Raw genomic sequence first — 19389 nt, forward strand, 5'->3', positions numbered from 1 at the left:
CATCTCACAGCTGAGCCTACATTTGCTTGTCCTCATCAGGAACTCCTATCTCTCGTCCCCAGGGATCGAGCCGTACAAGATCCTTACCTGTACCAGATTTTGAATTCTTCAAAGCCTCATCGGAATCTCGTGCCTCTTGTCCTCGGGAAGCTGGTCTCAAAAGCCTGTCCCAGGTGTCCGACTTTGATTACAAAAGGCGATTTGTCTGAAGACAAGAACCTGGCTGTTTTCTGGGTGGCTCGAAATCTGGGAAGCTGTAAATGGCCTGCAGACCGTCCTTGGTTTGACCAGTCTCGTCTTACCGGAGCATTGTTTTCGCATAATGAAATATACTGGTGAGCTTATCAAAGGATCGCGGAGAAAGAAGAACTATTACTGAAATTGGCCTATAGGTATCAATCGCAGAACTTGCGGAAGATGACGCAAGGTGTTTACGGTCAGTGGGAAAGAGACTACTGCCTGGCACAGAAAAGAAGGTTGCTTCAACGTCAATACGAATCCCCAGGAACTGCAGATGACGGATCCCTGATAGCTGCTACCATCCCGACGCTGCTTTTTGCAGCATCGACTTGTTGAAGGAAAAGGAAAGCATGATGTGCATTCCTGGGATTGCTCATTTCTATTTTAAGTAGGAAGACTGACTGGCTTAGGGTTTGGAGAATTGACGAGACGATAATAGTAATACTCCGTCCTTTCACGATGATCGTAATGCTTCCATATATTCTATTTCACAAAACTATACAGCGCAATCTTATTAGTCAATTGAATAGCGTAGCTTCGGAATAGACTGTTTAAACCTCAAATAAAACTCCAATTGGTTGATCATGTAGACACTAGGGTCTGCATAAGCGATATGTATAGCTACCCATTGAGGAGTGTACGTAATAGTATCAGGAGTGTATTTTGCCATGGAGATGAAGGCAATATCTGAAAGATTATAATAGTAGAAGAAATGTATAAGTTATTAGATAACGATTAAGATGTACCTAGGTATAAAGTCCTATACAGCTCAGTTCTGGTTACAAAACCTCAATGAAGGGAAGCAGAGTTCTCAGGGCTTTACAGATCATTCGAGTATTTCGTAAAGCTACCGGAGTAAAGCGATATTTCCAGTTGCCATCGGCCTTTCCAGAGGTCATTTTATCCACTGAAACGTACCCAGGAGTTTAAACTTGCTTTTTCAGGGAAGAGTGAGAGGAGTGTTCATTGAATTGCATTGACGATACTATGAGATTACAGAGACTACTCAAAAGCAAAAGGTGTCAATCAAAAAGATCGTATGTCAATTCACGATAAAAAGTCTATGTACAAATGAGCTCGACTTAGCTTCACCCGAAGGTTACTAGTCACCAGCACTGCGAAGAAGTGCGAGCTCGGTGCTGGTGGCTTGCACTCCACATCCATCAGAGTCAGCCGCGCCGAAAGATGGGAGTATAGCAAGTATCAAGCAACGCTGCGACGACTGACCAAATCAAGTCTGATAGCAATCGCATTTTGTTTCCGTCATAGCCAGGATCATGATGTGAGCCACACTGTGAATATCAAGCTCTCGGGGAGCTTAATGATTCGAGAGTTTGGCTCTCGACGTCTAACGACGCTCAAAGTTCACAGTGGAAGCTGTACCACGACTCCGCAATCCTGAGGTGATGAGCCAAGATCCACAAGAGCAAGAGTGGAGAAGCAAGAGGTAGAGAGGCAAAAAGAGAAGAAGGTGGGCGTATCACCCTGTCCAGTCAATCATTGGCACATCGTTCACCCCAAGACCCAGCTCGGGATCCGGATCTCTATGAGGGTTGGCTCTCGGCGACGAGCGTTGCCAAAAATTAAAGATCCAGCCAAAACTCTGGGCAGGTTGGGTTGCGGCCTGTCCCTGCCAGAGGCGTTGAATGATATGTGTGACTATAGGCGTCAGTATTGCTGAAATAATCCCACAACCCCCCTGGACGAAGGCTGCGATAATTGTGTCGGACACCATGATGACCGACGATAAAAGGGGAACAAAAAGGTTAGATCAAGAGAAAATAATACTTATCTTTGCCTTTGTAGATTCGCGTGAGGAGAGAAGAGAAGAGAAAAGGAGAAGAGAGGGGCAGACTGCATTTGACCTGGGAAATTCACAAACTGAGGAAGCTGCTGCTGTGGAAACTACGATTTTGCTTGAGCCATCAAGGAAGGCTCGAAGTGGATGTTACATCAGAATGAGATATTGCTGTTGCAGCAAAGGTAAATGAATCAATGAAATGATTCAAATGATTCTAGGAAGAATGGAGAAAGAAGAAGATTGACACAAATTTCAGCGGTTTAAGCTAAGAGCCAAACATATCTCTCGTTTCGCCATACATAGAAGATAGATATACATCGAACACTCGAGTCCTTTCATTTCACAATGATCACCGATTCCCGATTCCCGATTATAGTGAGAGTGACCTCCTTTTAGTGCAAATCAACGTTGAATCACCCGTCCTGACCGAATATACTGCAACTAAAGACGCTTCTGACAGGGGAACCAAAAAGGAGCAAAAGAATTACCCTTCGAACATTGCACTGAAAAAAATCAGGGTCCATTTAAACCCTCTGACTTCGGCGAAGCAAGAAAAAATTGAAGTCAATGCTGACATGTACCCTTGGTGTAGGCAACGCAGTCACACAGAGCCTCTCAAGTCCCAGAGAGAACGTTGGCGGGTTACGGCCCGTCTGTTGGGGCATTTTATGGCGGCGTCCCTTATTGTAGCTCTCGGCGCTGCACGGGTACAGACTAGATTAGTCTTGTTTTGGACGCCGAGTTATAGATAGTTCCCACGTCACGGGCACCCGAGGGTCTGACCATGGGGGATTCAGTGTGCGTGTCAACCGCCACCACTCAACGAAGAACAGCACGATCAAAGCCCACATGACGGTTACGGTCATTGTTAGCACGAGAAGGGCGACGTCTTTGGCAGTAAGCTCATCCATGGTACCCATGGTGGTAGACAAGAAATATATAAGGATTTTGAAATAATGTATCGGGGAGAGAGGGATGGATAACGAGGTGGATGGAGAGATGGAGAGATGGAAAGACGGAAAGACGGAAAGATGGAGAGATGGAGAGATGGAGAGATGGAGAGTGAGGAAGGGGGAGGCAAAGCTCGCCAAATTCCATTTTACCTCATACTCATTGATTTAGACAGTTCCACGAATCTATCCATGGTATCATCTACGGAAAGTATATAAGATAGTGAGTAAAACTCCGTCACGGATTCTAAATTCGGCGTCGGAACTGTAGGACCAACGTCAGTATTTTGCGGACATCTTCCAACGTTTTTAAGCGTCACGTAGATAAAAAGCCACTTTCTCTAGACTTAGAATCTAGCAGTACCCATTCCCTTGAAGCTTGGTCGAAACAGAATCGTATATGTATATTGCAGTGGCCGGCTCAAGACTACCTAGGTAGACAAATATGCTGATGTAAGATTATACTTTATTATGCCTTCCATTTCATACGGATTAGGAGTCACGAAGGCCCTAGGATGTTCACTCAGTTTAGTTATAAAGGCCTTGTGCTCCGTATAAGCGCCCAAGCTGGGTGGTCATGTAGATATTAGCCAATGTGCTAGATCTGTAAGATAGCCAGCTCTTGTATTTTCCTTCGGATTTGATATTGTCTTGAGGGATGGGACTATAGCGATAACCCGCCGATCAAAAATCAACTACGCGGGACGGAGCTATGGCGTAAAGCGCACGGTTTCTAGTAAGGCATAATTTTGAAAGATAGAAGAGAAAGGAATGCGCCAAATAGTTTATTCCAAACTGAAGCTCAAGGCTTTCTTGATTAGACCCATATCTTCTACATGGTAAAACTTCACAAACGGCGCAGTGAGGTAGGGATGTATAAAGGTTTTCGGGCAAGAACACAGTATTATACGTGAGGCGGAAGTTTTGGGGTAAAAAAAGTGCGTACCTACTAGTACATGTAGGATATGATTACTTACGTCCCGTATTCATAGATTCAACCTTGAAAGCATGGGTGTAGCATATTATAGAAGCCTTATTAGAATGCCTTGTTACCCTCCTGCGGCGAGCATATACGGACACTGAGTGGAGATATGCCTACCAATCCGAGAATGCTCCTTGATCAGATGTTTTGTTTCTAGGTATGCCTTTATGGGATAAAACCCCTACTTCTGAAAAGAAAGTCCCGGTCAATATAAATGTCCCCAGAGATAATATCCCCCCTATAGCATTCTGCCAGTCTTATAACGATGGCAAGACACTCGCTGCGACTAGCGCCGTAAATTGAGACTGGGTACGATATGCAAAACCCCCTCCCCTGGTGTATAGGCTCGGGGTTCACCGTGAACTCCCCGCTCTGAAGGCGTTGAATTGCAAGATTCATCAACTCATCGTCAGAACAGTGGCGATCATTATTTGAAAATCTCACTGTGAACCACAGCGTGCCTCGGAACAAGCCATACTCATCGACAGTAGGAAGGCCTTCACGGAGAAATACGGTTCGTGCGGAAGGCATATCGTAGCCACTTAGCAGTAACTCAAGATTTGAAGCGACTAACGACTAGAGAGGGTTATTATTTTGCCGGTTTTGGCTAAGGTCGCCAGGGTGGATATAGATAGGCGTCCAAGCAGTATAGATGCTTTCTTTGTCTTGAACAGCAACAATGTCTTTCATCCATGGTCTTGTTTTAATTTGGGTTGTAACGAATAAATACAACGGCTTTGTCATTGTATCTGTCAAGGTCACAAAGCGAGAAAACCAGTTCAAAAACTTGAAAGAAAGGCACTGCAACAAACGAATCGCAAAGACTTTGTTTTCACTCCATTCCAAGACACAGTGAACCAAACTATATAAGGTCCGCAATTTGCGTGGGATTTTAGGAGTATTCCATTTGTCCAATCCATCCATCCAGTCTATCGGAGACATAAAAACTAACCATTTTCGCCACAGATACATAGATCTTATTCACCATCATGGCTGGCCGCAAGAAATCTAACCGAGCAGGAAAGGCCCCCATTGTACCAACAAGCAACGGTTTTACCACTGAGCGCGCTGTCGGCGGCGAGCGTCGTTCGATCCGCCACTACCACGATGGGCGAGTATCGCAACGAGAACCTCCTATGCTTCCGGCCGTCCGAACACTAACCGATAGCAAGGTCATCTCGAGGAAAGGCAGCTCTAGAGCTCTCTCCAACACCCAGTCTGTTCCGAAGCCCAAGGAAGAGGAATATCGGTCCCCTACTCTCGCTGAAATTGAGAAGCTTTCTGGTGCTGTTACTAATATCTTCCAGCCAGGAGGTTCTAAGCCCTTTGAGAAGATCCCCAAGGAGACGGAGAATATTCCCGAGGAGACGGAGACTCCAGAAACATGGAGCTGTGATAGCTCCTATGGCATGATTACCCCACCTTTGCCTGTAGACTCCCCTATGCCTGAAGACTCACCCGAGCTAATGAGCACCGAGGTTTTCCCCCTTCCAGTCACTTCTAACCCGGGTAACTCAGACGAGGATGCTGACACTATTTCTAGACAGTGGGCTGACCTGAGTGGGAAGGACCGCACTGGGCGTTCAGATATTTACGACTGAATGGATGTCTAGTGTGGCAATACAGACGAGCGACTACTTTAGAGCTAACATAGGACTACTCAAACAATATAAGGTCTGGTAAGAAAAGGTTTTCTTCATTAAGAAGTATTATTCACGTAGTCAAGTAGAACGTACGTAGGTGCATAGAGAGAGATTCGTAGTCCCAGATTACCGTCCTAATACGTAGTACCACCATGGAGAGCCATACTTGCTCTATCAGCAAGTTGCCACAATGGACTTCCACTTTTGTTATACAAACCTAAGAATTTCAATAATTATTATTGGCAAGGTGAGCGACTCGATGGCTACCTGAACAAAATACTTCCAAGGTTGAGGTGCCCAGGTGCCCAGGTCTACGGGTGGTTATGTTGTTAACATAAGCCATATCGCGCTAGTCCTAATCAAGGTTAGTGTGATCTACTATTGGCATCAGGTGTCCAGGATCGGCGTTTGTCCGGCGTTTGTCCCCTCACGATTCTCTTTTCCATTTCTCTGTCTTCGCAGGTCTGCAATATCCCATAGTCTTTGTTATTCCCCTTCAACTGAAAATATGGATAATGAGAATGCAATCCTCTTGAAAGAGCTCCATGGCGACCTTGTTCGAAAATATCGAAAGCATGCAGCCGTGGTTGAGACCATCTGGCAGTCTTTTAGCCCCAATGAACGAGGGGAATGTTTCAAGGCCGGAGCTGCGGATGGTGCCGTATTGCAGCACCCCTTAGATCAATCTCTGGGGGTTGTCTACAAATCGTACCAGAGTTGAATTTACGCGACCTCACATCCGACCCTGCCTTCCTTTTAAACCTTTTCAAACATCGTACCACCACATCTCTATTTCAACAGTACTGTGGAGGCCTCAATGGCTCGCCCGGAGATCATGCTATGATTGAGGAGTCAGTGCGCACACGGGGTCTCAAACACATCAACTCCTTTAAAAACTGTTACACTATGTTTCAAGGTGACATGTATGCCACGTCTTTCCAACTCATGGCTAAAGAGGCCCTGGCTGTTTTTGAACCCGCCATTCGCGCTCGCGTCTGTGTTCCCCAGTCAGTCGGAGAATTTATTATCCAAAGGCAGATCGCCACCTTGCAAACCCTCAATATTCTCATCGACGATATTCTGGACCAAGGATCGCAAAGTCGAGACCGAAAGGCCCCACCAAAGAAGAAGACCACTGACGATGGAGCGGCGTCGGCTCTGTCAAAACTAAGTATCCAGACCCCACGGAAGAAGCGTACACTTTCCGACCTGGTCGCCAGTGCTCGTGATCACCAAGACACACTTGAAGAGTACCTAGTTTTGCTCTCCACTGAGCCTGTCGTCCTTGCTCACGCTGTGAATATTTGGTTCTTCAGCCGCCCAGAACTCGTTCCTGACGAAAAAGGGACGGCGATTGCCAGTTCACACTGATAAATACATCAGTGCTGCTGTTTTCGAGGCTATCCACAGTTCAATCCAGGGAGCTGCCAACTGGAGATACATCGCTAGTGTCCTCGAGCTGCTTGAGAAGTCGGCCGAGGATAAGGCCTGTCGAGCTATTCTTCTTCAGGAGATATCCAACATATGCCATCTAGAATTCAGTCGTGCGCAAACTCTTTTCAAGCGTCATGTTCAGAGTGGGACGGGATGCAAGTGGTTCAAGAGGACTTCCAACATGTATGACAGCACCGGAAACCCGCGCGTTTCCGTAAAAGGGAATCCGGAAGACCTTACAGTATCTGATCCCCAGCTTCATTACATGTTGCGTCTCTGCCAGCCAAAGCTCACTGTTTCCACTGCCACGCCCTGGATTAAAAAGCTCGCCGTGCTTTACCAGACCCATCCTCAGGAGCGGGAAAGGCTAGAGGACAGAGAGGCCGACTCATTGGGTGATCTGGCTATGATTATTGGATTTGTTCAGGAATTGTCTTCGATGATTCCGATTCCTTCCTTTTCCAGCAACAAGGGGCAGATGTTTGCCTCTAAATCACAGGAGGTGGGATCCGAGTTGAATCACATCAAGGATCAACTTGACTTACTTGATTTTGTCGTTCCCATCGACAACCTCCTTGAGCCAGGAGTGGCCCATGAAGCTTTGAAAAAGCTAGACCAATTTACCATCGAAAAGTCCGGCACGAAAATGGGATTCTTGTACCAAGACATGATTGCGGACTGCCTGTCTGGTGTTCAAAGCCAATGCGATCAGGCCAAAGTCAAATTGGCGCAGGGATTGAAGGCTGAATGGCCTGCTGCTCCAGCAACGAGTCCCGAGCCCATCACCGTCCGGATCGAACACCGGAAACAAAAAGAAAAGACACGTCCTCCACATTCGTCTATATACGATATTGTTACACCCACCGAGCCGTCTCGTCCGCAGGAGCCTGCTTCGCTACCGCGGACCTTCAAGATAGACGAGTCGACAGCGGAGATATTCTCGAGGTTGTTTTCCAGATCCCAATCGCGTGGTCCAGTGGCCTGGGCGGCCTTCGCTGAAGCGATGGCTAAATTGGGATTCTCAATCTCCCCCAAATACGGCTCGGTTTACACTTTCTATCCCCGGACAGCATGACGGCGAAGAAGTCATTCACGGTACACCGGCCGCACCAGTCTAAAATCGAGGGATATCGAGCTCTCACGGTGGCCCGGCGGTTGAGAACGTTGTATGGATGGGGCGAAGAGACCTTCCAGGTTAAATAGATCGATGGCCCCATATTGATGAACCCGGGCTTCAACTAATGTCAAAGAAATTCATAGCTACGAACATTCTTCCTATAAGAATATGAAAGTTACTGAGGTTAGATCAATCATTAGCTACCGTATAAAAAGACATAAAAAGACTAAAAAGACCACCTAAGAAGACCACTATAAAGACTTCGGATACGCTACGTATAAGCGACCGACCTATTCTTGTTATAGAAATTGACCCTATAGAAGTTGATGTAGGAATTAATCACTAGAATTTGTAATAGTGAATTGGCGGTATGGCAGTCAATGTACCTAGAAGCCTGCCTACATATGTACCTAGGTAGGTAGGTACTGTTAGAATATGCGACAAGGGTTCCTTCCCATCTTCGCCTTTCCCTTTTCCTTGTCCTCCCCTTTCCTTCTCTCTCTCTCTCTTCTCTTCTCTTCTCTCACCTCAGTTCCTCTTCTTTATCACTTCATCTTCCAACTTCCACTGAAATTCTAGCTCACATCTTTCTCATCTTGTACCCTACAGTTTCAGTTTAGTCAGCTACATCCAAAGCCATGACGACCACAGAAAAGCACAGAAGTCTCGAGTTGGCTGATCCAGCTTTACTTGAGAAGATTGACAAACTTTTCGCCTGCAACGTGGGGGAGTATGTCAGTCTCCCCCAACTGGTTGTCGTTGGTGACCAGTCCTGCGGTAAGAGCTCGGTCCTTGAGGGCCTGACCAAGTTAAACTTCCCTCGAGATAGCGGCCTGTGCACAGGATTTGCGACACACATTATCTTCCGACGTGATGGCAACTTGGTTGTGCGGGAGATATCTGCGTCTATAATCCCTGCATCAGATGCAGCTCCAGAGGAGGACCAGAAGCTGCGAGGTTGGAAGGCCTCTGGCCTCCAGTCACTGAGTGCTGAGGACTTCAGCCGTACGATGAAAGAGGTACTAGTACTATACTCGTATGAACTGCGCTTTGACATTTTGTGCTAACTCCGGTTTGCAAGGTCCACGAGGTTATGAACCTTTCTTCATGTGATGGGGACCAAAAGCCGACATTTTCCAACAGCGTGCTACAGCTAGAGATTCGTGGCCCGAACGAGAGCCACCTGAGCGTCATCGACGTGCCCGGGATCTTCAGGAATACAACACCGGATCGAACTACAAAGAATGATATCACGCTGGTCAGGAATATGGTCCTTCATTACATGCAAAACCAACGGTCTATCATGTTGGCTGTGGTTCCAGCAAACGTCAACATTGCGACGCAAGAAATCATTGAGATGGCCAGCGAGATTGACCCGGAAGGAGAAAGGACCTTGCGGATCCTCACCAAACCAGATCTCGTTGACAAAGGAGCCGAGCACAAAGTAATTCAACTCATTCACGATGGCAATGCGAACGGGCAGCTGGGGTGGATCCTCGTCCGAAATCTCGGTCAAGAGCAGCTTCAGGCTGGCAATGCCGACCGAGATGCCGAAGAAAGGATGTTCTATCAACATGCGCCTTGGAATTGTGTACCGCCTGAGAATTACGGGATCTCAGCATTGACGGCTCGCCTCCAAGAACTCCTCACCTCAAATGTCCGCCGCGAGTTCCCCTCGGTACGCATAACCTTTCCTTGCTGTCAATAGGCTTGCTAATACTTTAAAGGTACGCTCTGAAGTGATCAAGAGGCTGAAAGTCTCAAAGAATCTCTTGCAATCTCTGGGAGTTCAGCGAGAGACAGCAGAGCAGCAAAGGCGGATTCTTCTAGATATTGTGTCGGCTTTTCAAGAGATTACACAGCACGCCCTTGCTGCAAATTATGGCGTCAATGATGTGTTCGATGAGGACAAGGATTTGCGCCTGGCTACATTGGTCGCTCTCAGGAACGATGTCTTTTCGAACAACCTCGCCCATTGGGGTCACACCTACACTTTCCGATCGAAGCCGGAGAGGCCGGAGGACACAGAAGGCAGTGTTGGTGACCGTGAAGAAAGGCGCAATAATCCAACCAATACTGAAAAGGAACAAGATATCATCCAAAGCCGGAAAACCTGGGATACAACTCAGAATACATCAGTGGCGGACCTTGAAGAGATTCTACATGCCTCTGAACCTGTGGAGCCCTCCTTCAAATCGGGCATTCTTCCGTGGATTGAGGGGATTTACTCCAATTCTCGGGGCTTCGAGATAGGTACATTCAATCATACCTTACTCTCTACCCTCATGAAGAAGCAGTCCGTCAAATGGCCGATCCTCGCGCGTGGCTACATCAGTGACATTATCAGTGTCGTGCATGCATTCATACGCAAAGCACTTGAAGTAGTCTCCAAAAACACACAGATCTCCACAAGTATCATGTCCCTGCTCGTGGGTGACCTTGTTGAAAAGTACAAGCAGGCAATTTCAATGGTTGAGTTTTTCCTGCGAGTTGAACGCGAAGGGACCCCGATTACACTCAATCACTACTTCAATGACAATCTCGAGAAATGGTCAGTTACCTATACTTTTCTGAATGAGTTTGAGGTTTGGCTGCTAACTTTGCAAACATTGTAGCCGGCAAAAGCGAACGTATTCGACTGCTGCCAAAAAGTCCTTTGATGATTGCAAGCACGGAGAGATTGTCAGACTGACTGACCTTGCTCACCAACACCATATGAGCAACATCGAACATACTGTTTGGGACATTCATGACATTCTCGACTCCTACTATAAGGTGGCTCGGAAGAGTTTCCTGGATAATGTGTGTATGCAAGCTGCGGAGCATTACCTGGTCACTGGCCCCGAGGCACCGATGAAGTTGTTTTCCCCTTCATGGGTTAATGACCTTTCCAACGAGAGACTGGCGGAGATTGTTGGGGAGGGCAGGGCTTTGAAGCGGAGACGACGCCAGTTGCAGAAGGAGATCGAAGACCTGGAGGCTGGAAAGGCAGTTCTCATGAAATGATTCATGTATATTGATAGTCCATCATGTCCCTAATGATGGCAGTCCTCCTGGAATCATTGATGTTGTATTGATAGTCCATTATTCCTCGATTATGACTATCAATACAGGTTTTGCAAAGGTCTTATGAAATTCAGTAGCTTTCATGGTAGGCCACATCTCTGCTTATGCATAGGAAGGCCATCTGTACGGTTTACACCAAGGGGAAGAAATATCTGACAACGAAACATCCAAAGGATTCGACAAGGTACGTGTAAATACAGCCATGGCCCTTATACCAGACATAAGTCCATAGGATAATAAACGATATCCATTATTCACAACTATTCATATCCCTAAGTCAGCCATCAGAAACCTGGCTCCGCCAGAATATTCATAATAATGAAATGCACACACATGTCGCATTTAGGATTGATCCCAAGCCTCATCGCCAGCTGAGGCATCCTAATCTGAAGCAGACTGCACATTTTCGGGACCATATCATTGTAAAACCGGTCCGGCTTTGCAGTAACGCAGATATGATCGCTTGCCTCACAAGCCATGAAAATGGACGCCTCGGTGAGTCGATCTAGGTATTCAGCGCTTCGTTCGCAAAGGTTGACTTTCACTTCTGAAATGGTATCTGGCTTCGGTTGGTGTCTGATAAGTCGGGCTTGGTCTTCGAGCCATGATAGGAAGTCGGTCCTCTCCTTTTGATAGTCTGTGACGGCATCTGGTGCGGACATTGCGGAGGGATGTGGGAGGTGTGTAATTGATGGTTTTGAGGTGAACTGCAGGTGGCGAGGCTTGTGCTTGGCAGGTTTTGTGGTCGAGTTCGAGGATCGATTAGAGATTGGTCTGGTGAGGTGGTTTGGTTAGTCACGATGGTATGGGATGCATGTAGGAGATATGATCATACCTTTATGAGCTGGGATCTGGAGATATTTATTTGAGACCTATCCAACTTCGAAGACTTGGGGGTGGTTCTCGGGGATGTCATTGGAGGAATTAATGGCAGTGAGGTTCTTCACTTCACTTGGGATTGAGAGAAGGAGAGTATCAAAGTGCCTATTGGGATACCTTAAGGATCAGGCTACACACTTCACTTCTCAGCGTTGGATTTGATCTTTTATTCATATTTGTAGTTTTATATCTGCTATATAGAAGCCAGGATTATCCTTGTCCAGATGCATCTTATCTTTAATTATATAGAGAACAAAGTCCTCTGTACGGCTTACACTTTATACCGGCCATTGTGTATCCTACATATTGGAGTCTCATATTTTAAATAACAAGAAAGACCACTGTAGTCTTTTTAGTGGTCTCTTCATACGTTGTTTTCTATGTATCTTTAGTGGTCATTCTCGACTTCTGGTTGTATAGATGTTTTCTTCCCCTTCTCAGTTTGTTGGGCAGACAGCAGCGACGTCTCTATCTATGGCCTTTGACACGAAGCACAACAAAATTAGAAAGACATGCAACAATAACTTACAGAAGCACGTCCCTCATACCAGAAACTAAAGTCCTAGGTCAAGGGCAAAGGCCACATACGCAGTGGACAACTGTTCGTAGTGAAGATACAGCGTATTTCATGGAAGCTATTGCTGTAGCATGACAATAACCATAAAGAATCCAAAATTGCGTATATTGCGGGTCATAGTATCATATGAGCTTCGTACATGTCGTCACATCCTGTCCGTCTGAAGTTTCATCAGACCTTGTAGATAACGAAAAAGAAAAGAAAAGTAACGCTGCAAATCGATATATAAAACAAACAACAAACTCCCACCACGTAGGGGCAGAGAATGACCAAATATCCGTTTACAAGTTCGTCAATTTACGGAACCAACTGGGCTTCTTAACACCCGAACTCGGCGGAGCACCATGTCGACTCCCCGGGTGAGACCTCATTCCACGATCACGTTCATAATCGCCACTTCCAGAGCTGCTCTTCACACCTTCACGACGAGAGCCACGATGCCGCGAACGACCATCGTCAATCTCCTCCTCGTACTTCGCACGACGGCGGGCCTTACGACGAAGAGCGCGACGGGCTTCCTCATCCGACGAAAGAGAGTGAGAATGAGCATTTCCTCCATCATCAGCTGCAAGAGGAGGCACATCAATAAGAGTGGGGACTATCTCTGGTGGCTCTGGAGGCTCGTCACTTTGCGAGTAAACCCACGAGGAAATCTTATCTTTCGCACCTCCGCCACGATTCAACCCACCAGTCATGAGCGGCTCCCGTGTTGGCTCAGGAGCGACCTTAGACTTGCGACGACGAGCGTTCGGGTCTTCATGCGCGCGGGAGCTACGGGCCCCACGACGATCGACCTCGCGTTCATCGGGATAGACCTCAGGAATCCTTTGCTCGCGTTCACGACGCCGGCTCGCTCTCGCGGCCATCATTTCCTCTTCGCGCAGTCGCCGGCGCTCACGGCGTTCTGCAGCCCTAGCTTCAGCCGCTGCTTGAGCTTCAGCCGCTGCTTGGGCTTCGGCTTCACGGGCCGCTTGCTCTTCTCGAGCACGACGTTCCTCGCGTGCAGCTCGCCGGGCCCGCTTGATTTCTCGTAGACGGTCTTCCTCTCGTAGGCGCTCTTCCTCTTCCTCTTCGCGAGCACGTTGTTCGCGCGCCCGTTCTTTTCGCCTCGCGCGCCGCTCCTCTGCTTCCCGAGCATCCGTTTCACGGGAGTCAGAAGGTGCCTTGCGGGACCCACGCCGTGAATGGCGTGCTGCGCGCCGAGCTTCGGCTTCGTCGGCTTCTGTCTCGCCGCCTGCTGCGCCAGCGGCGTCGGTCACGAACCCTTCGGCATCGGTGTCTGGTCGGACAGATCCTCGGCGTCGATCCTCGCGGCGTGGTCTGCGAGCGCCGTCGCGGTCCATTTCTGGATATCTTGCGTCGTCATCACGATATGACCGCGACTTCCGTCTTTCGGGCATCTCTGGACGTTCTGGGCGGTCGGGGCGTGTACTTTTTCTCAGGGAATCGAGGAGACCCATTAATCCACCGCTCTCTTGTTTCTTCGGCGGCGCGGTGTTGGACCGCTTCAGACGGCGTTCTCTTGGAGGCGCATCGACAAAGGCCATATCTTCGGGCCCTGACATGATATCTGGGCCGGGATGTGCTTGGTATGGATCAACCAGGACAGCATCGTCCTCGTCGTCAGGCCTCGGGCGTGGCTATAAGGATTATCAGTTGGTAAAGCGGGACAAAGAAAATAATGCAGTCATGCCGACATACCTGTCTCTTGGACTTGCGCCTGGAGCCCTTAGAGCCCTCCTTGGGCGAATGACCCTCGACATCCTCCATGTCAACCATAACAAGGTCGTCATCCTCGACTGCATACGGATCTCGAACTGTTTCGTAAACAGAAAGTCAGCGAGAATATAGAAGTTGAAACGCAAAACAACATACCTGATTTCCGCCTGTCCGTGCGCGGGCGCTCGCGTCGGGACTTGGAAGGATCCATCCCCATCAGCTTGGCTGCTTTTCCAGAAACCTCAGGCTTCTCATCCGGAGATGCTGGGTCGGCAGTTTTGTCATCCATATCAACTGATGGACGCCTGGATACGGGTTTCGACGAAGAACCAGGTTTGCGAGTCGATTTGCTTTTGGACTGGGGTGTACCCAGGACCATGTGAGCCAAGGCCACGCCACGTTGGTTCTTGGAGGATCGCCCCTCTCGTTCTCGCCGTTTCTCTCGGTCAGACGCAGAAGACCTTTCCACTTCTGGTTCCGGGTCTTTTGGTCGAGATTTTCGAGGAGACTCCTTTTTCTGTGGAGGTTCTACTTCCTCTGAGATTTTAGGCTCCTTCTTAGTCAACTTCTTTGGAGGTTCCACCTCCTCTTGGACCTTGTTCTCCTTCTTTAACTTCTTTGGATGTTCTGCTTCCTCCTGAGTCTTGTTTTCCTTTTTACTGGATTTCTTTGGGGGCGGTGCGGCTCCGAAAAATCCCCATGAAGAGGTGTTCGTATTCCGTTCAGCGCGTGCTCGCTCCTTCTTGGAGGGCTTGGGAGGCTCTTCGGCAGGCTCTGGTGGAGGGACGGGAGGATCACCTTTGCCCTTCTCTTCTGGCTCCTCTGGTACAGGTTCGGGCTCGGCTTCAGGCTCAGGCGCTGCCTCGGGCTCAGGTTCTGGTTCAGGCTCCGGCTCCGGGTCTAGTGCACGTGTCTCCTCGGGAGGTGGTGGGGTTGGCTCCCTGGCGGCAGCCGCTTCGGCGGCTGCGGCGGCTGCGGCGGCTTTCTCAGCTTCGGCCTTTTTATACTTCTTGAGTTCCTTTTTCGTCATTTTTGACAGGTCTGGGGCCGGTGGCTCAGGTTCCGGTTCGGGTTCTGGTTCTGGTTCTGGTTCTGGTTCTGGCTCTGGCTCAGGCTCGGGTTCAGGCTCGGGATCATCTCCAAAGTCAGGGAAGCTCCCAGGAACAGAGTCCTTGGAGACTTTCCTTTCCTCAAAGTCATCAGCCTCTGCTGTCTTAGACTTGGATTTTGAACTCTTCTTGGTAGGAGCGGGCTCCTCCACGGGAGGTTCAGGCTCCGGCTCCGGCTCCGGCTCCGGTTCGACCTTCTTTTCCTTAGATTTGCTCTTCGAGCTAGTTTTTTCGGCCTTGGCCTTCTCCTTCTTGGCCTGTTCCAGGGCCTTGATGCGTTCGGCCACACTAAGCTTGGATGTCTTGGACTTAGATGTCTTTTCGGGGGCAGGAGGCTTGGGTTCGGGTTCAGGCACAGGTTCCGGTTCCGGTTCCGGTTCTGGTTCTGGTTCAGGCTCTGCCTCCGGTTCAGGCGCTGGGGCGTTGTCGCCAACATCAATAAGCAGGTCTTCCTCTTCTATAGGCTCGGGTTCCTTCTCCTCTTTCGCCTTGGACTTCTCATCTGCCTTCTTCGTCGATTTGGTTTTGCTGGTAGAACCCCCTGTTAGGGTCGACCAGAAGCCTTTAGATGACTTTTCCTCTTTGGGGGGTTCGACGGCTTTCGTAATCTTCTTTGAACTTTTAGAGGTCTTAGGGGCTAGCTCAGCCCAAATATCATCCGCATGGTCATGGAAAGCTTCTGGCTCTGGAGTTAGGCCTTGAGCAGGAGGTGTTGGCGCACGTGGGGGAGGTTCTTCAATATCCTTGCCCTTCTTCTTTTTCTTCTCCTTTGCTGTGCCCCAAATTCCCCAGGATTCGTCTTCCGCCGGTTTCTCTGGTTCCGGTTCTGGCTCTGGCTCAGGTTCAGGTTCAAGTTCGGGCTCAGGCTCAGGCACTGGTTCCGGCTCCGGTTCAACAACCGGTTCAGGTTCTTCAGGGGGCTTGTCGGAGGGGAGCTCGAAGTCCTTGCCTGGAATGGGAAGGCCTTTGCGAATCAGCTGTTTCTCTCGCTTCTTGCGTTCTTTAGACGATATGTCTCGCCAATTTTCGTATAGAGGTTCATCAGGCACCTTTGAAGCCTCAGGTTCGGGCTCTGGCAGTGGCTCTGGTTCAGGTTCAGGTTCAGGTTCAGGTTCCGGTTCTTGGATGGGTTCTGGCTCAGGTGCTGGCTCAGCCTTGCCTTTGCTTTTCTTCTTGTCCTTCGAGGAAATTCCCCAAGCGGCGAAAACATCAACTGGCTCTTTTGATTTAGCTGGTGCCTCATCGATGATAGGCTCTGGATCAGCTAGAAGGTCAATCTTCTTCTTCTTTTTTTCTTTGGATTTCACTGGAACATCCCAACCGAAGTCATTATCTGCCTCGGGTGGCTGTTGAGTCTCCTCGACCACCGGTTCAGGTTCGGGTACAGGTTCGGGTACAGCTGCAGCTGCAGCCGCAGCTGCCGCTGCCTCAGCTTCAGCCTTGGCGGCTTCATATTCTGCTTGCGCCTTTGCTGCAGCTTCATCCTCGTCTTTGTATTTCTTCTCCATCTCCTTCTTCGCTTTACGCTGCTCTTTCTTGGAAAGATTTAGATACCAGGCTTCCTGCGTGAAATCGGCTCTGGGTGCAGGCGGAGGTGGAGGCACAGGAGCCTCTGGTACGGGATCCGTCTCCTTCTTTTTGTCTTTGCTCACATCCCAACCTCCCCAGTCGTCTTCTTGCTTGGTCTCGGCGGGCGCGGTGCCCAAGTCAAAATCGAAGTCGCCGGTCTTCTTGGAGGTTGTTCCCCAGGGATTGTTGTTCTTAGATTCGTCTTGGGAAGGGTCACCAAGATCAAGCTTGCCACCAGTATTCCAGTCTTTGCCCCATCCTCCGAAACTAAACCCAGTTCCGCCGGTCTTGGGAGGCGGATTGTCGAAGTTCAAGTCCAATTGCGGTGCGCCGTTATCAAGACTTACATCCTGGAACGCCCCAGGCGGTGCAACTTCGCCCTGTAATTTTACTTAGACAACCATCTTGTACATCGTAGGAGGATGGTCTTACCTTTCCTTTCTTCTTTTTTCCTACATTTGTGAAGGTAGCCCACGAGTCGTCGCCCCCACCCCCGTTATCCTCAGCCCAGCTAAGATCTTTGGCAGCGGAGGCTTCAGCAGCCTTTCGTTCTTCCTCTTCCTTGGCTATTCTCTCTTCTTCCTCCTTGGCCTGTCTCTCTTCCTCCTCTTTCGCTTTTTTCTCTTCCTCTTCTTTGGCTTTTCTCTCTTCCTCTTCTTTGGCTTTTCTCTCTTCCTCTTCCTCCTCCAGTTTCTTTTTCTTCTTGTCTTTCTTTCCGCTCACATTCCAATCGCCCCAATCGTCACCGCCATCTCCCCCGTCGCCGTCTCCAGCGCCGCCTGAATCACCACCATTCCCACTATCACCACCGTCGCCGTTGGAATTGTCGTCTCCTCCACCATCCCCGCCTGCCGGTGGTGGCGGCGGTGGAGGAGGAGAAGGAGGCGGTATTGGTTTCTTTGCTGCCGCGGGCTTTTTCTTCTTATGTTCCCGAACACCGGTAGGACTCTCGAAATCAATGCGTACATCCAGCATCCGATCTTTCAGCAACGAGTATGACGTATTGTGCGATTTTCCACGAGTCTTCAGCGCAAAGGAAACAGCCGTTGACCTGCGCTGCGCGAGCGGAGGCAGTGCGGAGTATTCTGGAGGAAGGTCACGGATCACATCGTCGTAGGGAGGCGGAGGCTGGTCGTACGACAGTGGCTCTGGTGAGCGAGTCGGAAAGCAAGAACTCAACCCGGTGACCAAATCGCCTTTTTCGTACACCCGGTTATCAGGCAGGCAAAAGTTCGTTTGCGTAGTCGATAAAGTATTCCAGACTTCGTTGAGGAGCCTCTCCTCCATTTGTACGTTCCGTTTGTAGTATGCGACATCCTCCGCGGCGCTGGTCTTCCCCGCGCATGCACGATAAGGCCCCTCAATCGTTTCCATGTTGAAAATCACATGCGCCGATCACGCCCGGTCCGATCACTGATACGGCAACTCAGCGATATCGAGTAACGAACACATCGGTGGGCGAGTTGATTTCGAGTCCTGGTGGGGATATATTGTCCCAATCGATCACAGACGTGTTTCTGGGCGCGGCGTTGCGGGAGAGCGATATTCGTGTGGTAGGTTGTCCGAGTGGGTGCTATGAGACTATTAGGCAAAAGCTCAAGTCAAATTCAAGTCAGTTAGCCTCCCTACACGACCGGCGCGACTTCAGGTGTTTTTGGATGCTGATAAGAGATATATAGACGGATTAAGAGGCAATGACGCAGTCTGTAAAACCGTGCCTGCTGTAAATTGAACACAAGAAACTTCAAGGAGTCAAGGGAGTCAAGGGAGAAAAATATGGAAAAGTTAGACTGGGGAGGGGATCTTCTCGAGAGGCAGGGATAAGTTCAGGCGGTGGAGGCGAAGATCATCCCATTTAGTCCGCTAAATTCAAGGTATGTACTCCGGCCGTACAATGTACTTGTTCAATGTTGTTATTATTGCATTTATGCGGTTGGGGTGCGTCAATGTTAATATAAGGTTTATTCGAGTCCCTCAAACTCGGACAACACACTTATATGAGCACCCCTGGGAAATTGAAAAGAAAAACACAGATGGCTGGGAACACTAAGCGCATACCTGGGCCAAGTACGGAGTACGGAGTACGGAGAAGGTGCTTGAAACTGACAATATGTACTCTGTACATATATGTATACTAAAATATGTATGTTGACTTTTTTCTCTACATGTACCCTGCATGGCATACTCGAGAGGTCAACAAATGTTGCACAGACCCCACGATAACAGTTCGCCGATTCCATGGTTCCCAACTTCAAATCCATGGAATGTGAGGAAATAGCTCGTGCCGTACCGTGGTACTATAG

At 49.0% G+C, this 19389-nt stretch overlaps 7 protein-coding genes across 7 annotated transcripts; 3 read left to right on the top strand and 4 right to left on the bottom strand.

Moving 5' to 3' along the window:
• Nucleotides 1–1598: 1598 nt before the first annotated feature.
• N7519_000422 (uncharacterized protein) lies at nucleotides 1599–1975 on the bottom strand (the record flags this gene model as incomplete). The annotated part of the gene is made up of 2 exons (XM_057287201.1): nucleotides 1599–1638; nucleotides 1725–1975. 2 exons carry the CDS (start codon nucleotides 1973–1975, stop codon nucleotides 1599–1601), a joined length of 291 nt encoding a protein of 96 aa, XP_057153284.1.
• Nucleotides 1976–2565: 590 nt separating this feature from the next.
• Nucleotides 2566–2961, bottom strand: N7519_000423 (uncharacterized protein; the record flags this gene model as incomplete). Its single annotated transcript, XM_057287202.1, has 2 exons — nucleotides 2566–2740; nucleotides 2801–2961. 2 exons carry the CDS (start codon nucleotides 2959–2961, stop codon nucleotides 2566–2568), a joined length of 336 nt encoding a protein of 111 aa, XP_057153285.1.
• Nucleotides 2962–4962: 2001 nt separating this feature from the next.
• Nucleotides 4963–5574, top strand: N7519_000424 (uncharacterized protein; the record flags this gene model as incomplete). Its single annotated transcript, XM_057287203.1, has 1 exon — nucleotides 4963–5574. One exon carries the CDS (start codon nucleotides 4963–4965, stop codon nucleotides 5572–5574), a length of 612 nt encoding a protein of 203 aa, XP_057153286.1.
• A 550-nt stretch (nucleotides 5575–6124) lies between these two features.
• N7519_000425 (uncharacterized protein) lies at nucleotides 6125–8253 on the top strand (the record flags this gene model as incomplete). Its single annotated transcript, XM_057287204.1, has 4 exons — nucleotides 6125–6310; nucleotides 6418–6912; nucleotides 6941–8095; nucleotides 8134–8253. 4 exons carry the CDS (start codon nucleotides 6125–6127, stop codon nucleotides 8251–8253), a joined length of 1956 nt encoding a protein of 651 aa, XP_057153287.1.
• A 552-nt stretch (nucleotides 8254–8805) lies between these two features.
• On the top strand, nucleotides 8806–11173 carry N7519_000426 (dynamin family protein; the record flags this gene model as incomplete). The annotated part of the gene is made up of 4 exons (XM_057287205.1): nucleotides 8806–9186; nucleotides 9249–9845; nucleotides 9895–10718; nucleotides 10783–11173. 4 exons carry the CDS (start codon nucleotides 8806–8808, stop codon nucleotides 11171–11173), a joined length of 2193 nt encoding a protein of 730 aa, XP_057153288.1.
• A 344-nt stretch (nucleotides 11174–11517) lies between these two features.
• N7519_000427 (uncharacterized protein) lies at nucleotides 11518–11895 on the bottom strand (the record flags this gene model as incomplete). The annotated part of the gene is made up of 1 exon (XM_057287206.1): nucleotides 11518–11895. The coding sequence occupies one exon, from the start codon at nucleotides 11893–11895 to the stop codon at nucleotides 11518–11520; it is 378 nt and encodes a 125-aa protein (XP_057153289.1).
• A 1075-nt stretch (nucleotides 11896–12970) lies between these two features.
• On the bottom strand, nucleotides 12971–18460 carry N7519_000428 (uncharacterized protein; the record flags this gene model as incomplete). The annotated part of the gene is made up of 4 exons (XM_057287207.1): nucleotides 12971–14329; nucleotides 14391–14506; nucleotides 14565–17466; nucleotides 17519–18460. The coding sequence occupies 4 exons, from the start codon at nucleotides 18458–18460 to the stop codon at nucleotides 12971–12973; spliced, it is 5319 nt and encodes a 1772-aa protein (XP_057153290.1).
• Between the last annotated feature and the right edge of the window lie 929 nt (nucleotides 18461–19389).

The sequence above is a fragment of the Penicillium mononematosum genome (genome assembly GCF_028829835.1).
Source record: "Penicillium mononematosum strain IBT 11891 chromosome Unknown utg000001l:1.0-4488741.0:1.0-4491989.0, whole genome shotgun sequence".
In the NCBI taxonomy this organism is placed as follows: domain Eukaryota; kingdom Fungi; phylum Ascomycota; class Eurotiomycetes; order Eurotiales; family Aspergillaceae; genus Penicillium; species Penicillium mononematosum.